The following is an 8,179-nucleotide window of genomic DNA, read 5'->3' as shown; positions in this document are numbered from 1 at the left end:
TTATCCTGGATCTCGTCGGACTAGTTAAAGAGATGCCTCCTAACGTGCCTGGGAGGCGGCTCAGGCTGTAGCACGTGTCTGCAGGGGTGAGACCTACGGTAGCACCTGAGTAGAAAAGCAAATTAACAAAGATTACTGCCAAAATTTTGGAGTTGTATACAGTCGGTATTGAGTCGTCGACTTTAACCTTGAGCTGTACTTTCAGCTCCTACCAATTCCAAGTGGTAAAGAGGGTCGCCATGGACTTAATGGGAAAAAGTTGTAGATTCCTCGTAGTGAAAAAGCGAGAAAGAGGTAATGTTGTTTTTGTTGTAGCAGCATAAACATTCCCCATGCTTACAGTCGGGGAATGCTGCTGGAGTGACAGTCCTTGGCCGGATATAAATCCGGGTCGTTTCGGTAACGTAGAACCAACTGTCGTGGAAACAAGAAAGAGGTAATCGTTTACTTTGGCGCACAGGCCATCGATGTCATTGGCCGACGCTATTATCCTACAATCGTGAGCATAGGAGACCAGGGAGACTCCCTCTGGTGGCTGGAGAAGATTTGATATGTAGAAGTTGAAAAATGAGGTTGAAAGGATACCATCCTGCAGGGCACCTTGCTTTATCTTCCTCTGTTTAGAGTTTTGGGATCGAAAACTTACTGGCGAGTGCCGACCACTAAAATAATTCACGGGCCACCTCTTTAGCCTTGCATAATATCATCTAGTAGCGTGCAGTGGCTGACTGTGTCGAAAGCATTCTTCAGATCCAGCGCCACTAGGACAGTCCTCTCGCAGTACTGTACACTCTTTGCAACCCATGCTGATGTGGGGCTGGAGCCAGATGTTTCGTGTAGAATAGGAGTCTTTCAAGAGTCTTCGCTATATCGTCTACTAACTCGATCCCTTCAATGCACTTATGGTCTGGTACCCAATAGAAATGTAGCTTACAATTCGCTGCCAACCCTCTTACTGCCTCCCTGCTCTGAAGAACGATCCTTAGTTATACTAAAAGTTCTAATTGCTTTAATAGCTGCCTGAAGATCTATGAAAAATCTTGGACTTAGTACCAGTAGTATCACAAGCTAGGTTTGCTGTCTTTCCAACTACGAAAACCTCAGTCTGGAATACACTGTAGTGATCTGGAAGCTTCCGCAGTTCTAACTCGAACCTCGAATAAAAGTCATCGTCTATTTTCCTTATCCATTTATTTTAGAATTTCTCATGAATTCCATTTAAATAAAACGCATCAAATGACTTGCTAAACCATAATTTCGGCAATAGTAGATAATAGTAGGTGTATATATAAGTATAGTTGTCAAAAATTGCTTTAGCAGCAATGTTCTGCAAGTATAATTTTTTTTTTTTTATTTATTTTATTTATATATATACTCGTATATGTAAGCTCATGCTTCAAAACAATTCTAAAACACATTCCGTACTATTTCTATTCATGGTATTCAAATTTGGACACATCCACCCGACCATTAAACGCCTTTTTTAAAATACCTTTACCAGTACTGTATGGACTGATTTTCTTAGTTAGCAGCTGATTATCTTGAAGTTACAAATTTTATTTTTTAAACTATTTGTATTCAAACAATTTGATGTTAATATTCAGTAAACCGTAAATGAATGCAAAACTTTTGGAATAAACACACGCAATTTATCAGCGTTTAAACTAAAATCCTTTTTGATACTGCTTCGACTCCAGACGCTGCTGCAGCATTTCTAGTTGCCTTTTAGCTTCGCATTGTGGAAAGTTTGTCATTTCGTAGTATTGCGGCGCTAAAGTGAGCAACCATTCCGCTGATGGTGAAAATAAAATAAAATTAATTACCGCAAAGAATTACAGCTAAATAGAATTCTGAATCCCACTTACGTTTAATATCTGTAACTGTGCGTATATAATTTTTCGTAGTCAACACAAATTCGTTATAGATGACCCAATCGGGTTTGTGGTCCAGGCAAGTGGATGGATGTAACTGTACGTTTTGATTGTCCTTGATGGTCAAGTAGTGACCGGTGCGCTCTAAATGCGCCACTTGCATGAAGAAGCCCTGCACCAACGCTTTACGTATATTGACATAATAATCTTTGGATGTGAATTCGGTGCTGCTGCGCTTCAAATTGAAACGATCCATTATACGCGCAAGCTGTTGACGCACATTATCGGCTGATTTCAACGAACGGAAATTTATGAAATTCTCATAAGACCAATTGGGGTCTTCGCTACCTAACAGAGGTAAGACAAAAGCAATGGTAAATTCAAATATTACAACGATAAATAAATTTAAAAAAAATAAAACCACTTACTCTGTTTGAAAGCATGGTAGACATTCAGTAGTGTCAAGTGATCACCGTCGATGTGTGCAAAGCGCATCTTGGCCTCATCTGCAGCCTTCTTAGCCTCATTCGGGCGCACAAAGCATTGTGGCACTGTGGTCGTTCGTGCAGGCGTAGATAAAAAGGTAACAAAGTAGAAAGGAAGAGAGAGAAAAAGTGGTTTGGTTTTGGGTTGGCGGCGTCACAGAGTCCATAGAACGCGGCACAATCCCACACAAACGCAGTTGAGTTATGTTTCACAGCATATTTGGTGATTGAAGGAGAGTCCTATTTTGCTTTACTAATTTTTCGTATTTAATTTTGAGCAAAATACTTCAACTTCTGATAATCTTTTCTTGTATTTTTGTTTTTGGTTTGTGAATTTTAAGTTATTGCAAACATTTGGTGATAGTGTTCAAGTATTAGGACTTGCGAGCAATTTTTTAGTACAGTACGCAATTGGCAACTAAAGACATCGCCTATATTGGCAAATGAAGTTGGATTTTTGTTGAGTAATTTTGTCGTGAGTTTCAAGAGCGATTTTTTCGATAAGTACTCGAAGTTTAAACCTTAAATATTTTTTGAAAACTTTGGAGACAATTACAAAATTATTAGTCGATTGAGATGACAGTGGTTTAAAGTTGTGTTATCGCTCGTGAAACTGTTTTCAGTGGTGAATGCAAAAGACAAATGAATTGAGAAAATTTTTCTTTTGCATTTTTACTAAACATAAACATGCTTCAGTTCGCATTGGTTAGTCATGTAAAAGTTTGTTGGAAACGAAGCTGTCAGTACGTTAGTCTAAATTACACCGATAATAAAAAGAACATAAACAAAACTTGGCTAATACAAAAATTCCTGTCTACTAAAACCTGCAGCAACCTCATTAAAAAACCACCCCATCACACACAATTTCAATTTCAAGTATCTGCGCTAAAACTAAGTAATAAGATTAAGTATTTTTCAAAGCAGCGAGAGACAAGGCCAATTTTGATTTATATATAAATGAATATAATATATCGGGTGTTTTTTTAGTTGCATGAGAACTATCGATAATGGTAACTATGGTTTGGCAGCTCAGGACGGCAAACTGTGTTGATATGTCTGTTCAATGAGGTTTGGCAAGTCATCAGAAATCATTTAAAAATCGTAAAAACAAAAATTATAAAAAAAAATTAAAAAAAAAAATAAAAAAAAAATAATAAAAAACCAAATAAAAACAAACAAATTTAAAAACAAAACGAATATAAAAAACTAAAAAAAAAAATAACAAAAAGATTTTATAAAAAACGAAATTATAAACAACAAAATTATCAAAAAAAAATTAATAAAAATTATAAAGTAAATGACAAAAGAAAAATTATAAAAAATTTTAAAGAAAAACAAAATTAAAAAAAAAATTAAAAAAAAAATTTAAAAAAAAATTTAAAAAAAGTATCAAAAACAAATATACAAAACAAAAACAAATTATAAAAAAAGTTACAAAAAACATAATAAAAAAAATTATAAAAAACGAAATTTTAAACAAACAAATTATCAAAAACTAATTATAAAAAAAAAATATAAAAAAATTATTAAAAAAAAATTAGAAAAAATTATCAAAAACAAATATACAAAAAACAATTAGAAAAAAGTTACAAAAAAAAATAATAAAAAAAAAATTTATAAAAAACCAAATTATAAAAAACAAAATTATAAAAAAACAATTATCAAAAAGAACAAAAATTAGAAAAGAAAAAAATTATTTTATTTATTTAATATATGGAAAATAACAATAAATTATTATTTTACAATAAAAGGAGCACTAGCTGCCAGGGCTTACGGCTCAGAAAAAAATTATAAAAGAAAAATTATAAAAAAAAATTATAAAACAAAAATTATAGACAAAAAATTATAAGAAAAAACATTATAAAAAACTAAAATCATAAAAATAATTATAAAAAAAATTATTATATAAAAAACTAAAATTAAAAAAATTTGTTTCAAATAAAATTAAAAAAAAAATAAAATCATAAAAAAATTATAAAAAACTAAAATCATAAAAAAAATTATAAAAAACTAAAATCAAAAAAATTTTTAAAAACTAAAATCATAAAAATATTTATAAAAAAAAATATTATATATTATAAAAAACTAAAGTTAAAAAGATTTAAAAAACTAAAATCAAAAAAAATTTAAAAAAACTAAAATCATAAAAAAAATTATAAAAAACTAGTCATAAAAAAAATTAAATGTCGATTCGCCGTCGTTCTCAACTTGTAGGTTTTTGTTGTTGTTGTAGCAGCATAAACATTCCCCATACATATACAGGGAATGCTGCTGAAGTGTCAGCCCTTGGGCGGATATAAATCCGGATCGGTTCGGTTACGGCCGACTATCGTGGCCTTTGTCCTTCGTCTACGTGGTAAAAATCTTGGCTTATGGGCACGCATAAGATACAGTTCGTGCAAGAATTGAAGCCAATGACCATCGTTTGCGTAGCATTTTTGCTAATTGGGCTCATTTAGATTTACTATTCAGAAATTTTTTGGAAAAAGTTGTCAAAAATTGGACTGACCGAATGGATCATGCAACTCATAGACGCGGCAGGCATATATCGTATTAAAAAAATTTAAGAAAAAATGTCAAATTATAAAACATAAATGCAAAAAAAAAAAAAAAATACCAGATTCTAATAAAAAAACTCATTCCAACAATATTTCTCTTTTGTATCATTTTAAGTTCCCAAGCTCTTAAAAAAACACCCGATACATATGCATTTACATATATGTACATTAAATTGCCACAAGATTTAATGCGTTCTTAAATGAGCCCAGAGCGTGTAGAGTAGTATACGTAAACGCATATCGATTTGAAAATAAAAAATGTAATTAATTTCGATAAGAACGACAAATGTAACACATAAACATAAGGCTAGATATTAAAGGAGCGCAGTGCGGCGTAGAGAACTACTTCGACCTCTTCTCATCACAATAATTCGTCTATGCCCACTTCTCTAGGGGAGTCTAAGAGCATACACGATATATTATTCAGATGAAAGAAACAAGTTCAGCGACGTATCTGCGTTCGAGTCACAGAATGGATACGTTTATTTGAGCTGAGCTTATGCAGATGACTTTTCCGTCTGCAAAGGGAAATGACGGTAAGTTAATCATTTTTGTTCTAATCTTTTATGACCTTACACTGCTCATAGGAACTCTAGCTAGGTAAGCTATTTAAACTTATATCGGCATTGACATTTTACTCTTCAGAGCGAAAATACTGGGCCCTCTACATTCGATTATCTTCAAGACATTCATATCAATATAGGTTGATCTCCTAAATATATCTGTATAGGTTTCAAGTCTGCTTTTTATTTATGTTCTTCATCACCCATCTCAATCCTGAATACTTCCTTGAAATTTATTACGTAATCTTTCCACATTATTTCTGCGCGAGTTAACTAGCGGCAACATATGCTGTAGCTCTTGAAATGTTTCTTTCTTATCACATATTAAATCTTGTTTGTGCAAAAAGCCTTGTCGCTCGCTCACGAAAAACAACCCAAAAAAAAACCTTACTGGTAAAATTAACGGTTGTCTAAAATGGCAAATAATAAGCTTAAAGCACGCATTGTGTAGTAATGCGCGCATTCTCACCCGACAGCATAGCCGTTATGGAAAGTATTTCATTCGAGCAGTTATGTTGACAGCTGGCAATCAACATTTTAGCCAACTGCGGATCCAATGGGAATTCAGACATAACTGCACCCAAGTCGGTAAGATTGCCATCATCATCCAGCGCAGCCAAGTAATTAAGCAATTCCAGTGCACGCATAAGTGTCTCTGGCGCAGGCGGATCCATGAAATCAAAGTGCACCAAATCATCAATACCGAGTTTCTTCAGTTGCAACACCACAGTGCCTATATGTGTACAAATTTTCAGTTTCACAATTTGCAAACGTATTAAATATTAAGCTGCCTTACCCAAATTTGAGCGCAAAATTTCAGGATATGTATTATCCTGCATTTCGTTTTTATACGCCTTCTCCGTGTACAAGCGGAAACATTTGCCCGGGCGTGTACGCCCAGCACGACCAGCGCGTTGTTGTGCTGAAGCCTTTGAAATTGCTGAAATAAGCAAACTCTCCACTCGTATACGTGGATTGTAGACTTTTTGTTTTGCAAAGCCCGGATCAATCACGAAAACGACACCATCAATTGTAAGTGAAGTTTCAGCAATATTGGTAGAAACGACTACTTTGCGCCCGATTGCACCATTGGCATTTCGCGGTGGTGCAGGCTCAAAAATACGTTGTTGTAAATTTGGGGGCAGAGTGGAGTAGAGGGGAATACATTTCAGTTCGCCTATATCGGAGCCCAAGTTGTCTGTTTCACGTTTTATACGCTTGCATGCCTCTTCGATTTCTTCCTGACCAGTTAAAAACATCAATATATCACCTGAAAATTGTGGAAATGTTACCTTAGACTGAATTTAAATCTGTACTAGTGATTAATTGATACCTTCAATATCTTCGCACATGTGAATTTGTATAACAGTGCGTATGGCTGCTTCTAAGTAGTCACGTTCTGGTTCAGGTGTATAGAAAATCTCGACAGGATGTGTACGACCCGGCACATTCATCAAAGGTGCATTATCGAAATATTGTTGAAATTTGCCTGCATCTAAAGTAGCTGACATCACCACTAATTTTAGATCATTCCGTTGCCTTATGACCTCTTTTAAAACACCCATTAAAATATCTGTGGCCAAAGTACGTTCGTGGGCCTCATCAAGTAATATAACTTGATACTGTTCCAACATAGGGTCCGACATGGCTTCACGCAACAGCATACCGTCCGTCATATACTTAAGCACTGTTTTTGCTGATGAGCAGTCTTCAAAACGTATAGAGTAGCCGACCTCCTCACCAAGGCTCACATCCATTTCCTCTGAAACACGCTGTGCAACAGACATAGCGGCCACACGACGTGGTTGTGTACATGCAACACCTTTTTTACCTTTGGACGTAGCAAATTCAACACACCATTGGGGTATTTGTGTGGTTTTGCCGGAACCGGTTTCACCGACCAAAACAATAGATTGATGTTCATTCAATAGGCGCATAAAATCTGCTTGATATTCAAATACTGGTAGAGTGATGCGCTTCTTGTAGAGATTGAAATAGCGCTGCGTAAAGGGCTTCAAATTGTAGGGATTTACATTACCCGGCTGGCGTGAGGCGCTAGCTACCGCACCAGCAACAGGAGCTGCTGCAGCGGTGTTGTTAAATGAGGTTGCAGACACATCGAATTCTCTACAATTGGACAGTGGGTTTGAGCATAAAAGGATTATGATATGTATAGAAAGAAAACCGAAATAATTAGCGCGGTTTGCGCCACCACAGCATGGTGTGGACACTTACTTTTTCGACTTCGTATTATAGGTCTCGCCCACTTCTATGCGTCTTTTTGACATTTTCTTTGCAATTAACTGTTATTTAAAGGGAATTTGTTAATTATAGAACGTTTCTAAACGATATTTAACAAAAAAATGCACGCGAAAAACACACGTTTGTGCAACTTTTGTTGTAAAGAAAAGAACACGAAGTTGGCTGCGATTCGCGACACCTGCAGTGTTGCTTTCATACCGGACTATATTTTACAAACATATTGGCGAATCATAACCTTTGCTTTACAAGAATAGTGATCCGTAATTAGAAATTCGTAAGAACCTCACATCAAACTTTCGTGGTATTGTAGCTGTGGATTTAAAATCGTATCTGCATAAGCGCTTTAACCCACAATATCTGTAAAGTGTGAATGCTGTTTTACCTCCATATTTTGCTCCCTTTTTGAGCGCAAAAGAAAACCAAAAGTGTTATATAGTTAA

At 35.1% G+C, this 8,179-nt stretch overlaps 1 protein-coding gene across 1 annotated transcript; it reads right to left on the bottom strand.

Annotated features, from left to right (window-relative positions):
* Nucleotides 1-1,174: 1,174 nt before the first annotated feature.
* Nucleotides 1,175-7,895, bottom strand: LOC128866674 (ATP-dependent RNA helicase DHX15 homolog). Its single transcript, XM_054107579.1, has 7 exons — nt 7,713-7,895; nt 6,811-7,604; nt 6,274-6,747; nt 5,947-6,210; nt 2,300-2,422; nt 1,866-2,219; nt 1,175-1,792 (listed from the first exon to the last, which is right to left on the bottom strand). The coding sequence occupies exons 1-7, from the start codon at nt 7,763-7,765 to the stop codon at nt 1,665-1,667; spliced, it is 2,190 nt and encodes a 729-aa protein (XP_053963554.1). The 5' UTR covers nt 7,766-7,895; the 3' UTR covers nt 1,175-1,664.
* Nucleotides 7,896-8,179: the final 284 nt, after the last annotated feature.

The sequence above is a fragment of the Anastrepha ludens genome, chromosome 6 (assembly GCF_028408465.1).
Source record: "Anastrepha ludens isolate Willacy chromosome 6, idAnaLude1.1, whole genome shotgun sequence".
NCBI classification, from domain to species: domain Eukaryota; kingdom Metazoa; phylum Arthropoda; class Insecta; order Diptera; family Tephritidae; genus Anastrepha; species Anastrepha ludens.
The sequence above is the reverse complement of the archived record's forward strand: the minus strand, read 5'-3'. Positions and strand labels throughout refer to the sequence as shown.

Excerpts from the sequence above, each read along its gene's own strand:
- LOC128866674 (XM_054107579.1), bottom strand. The coding sequence starts at position 7,765 with ATGTCAAAAAGACGCATAGAAGTGGGCGAGACCTATAATACGAAGTCG. Across the intron at positions 6,748-6,810 it reads CATGTGCGAAGATATTGAAG|GTGATATATTGATGTTTTTA; the intron begins GTATCAATTAAT and ends CACAATTTTCAG. Across the intron at positions 2,423-5,946 it reads CATAACGGCTATGCTGTCGG|TGCCACAATGCTTTGTGCGC; the intron begins GTGAGAATGCGC and ends GAACGACCACAG.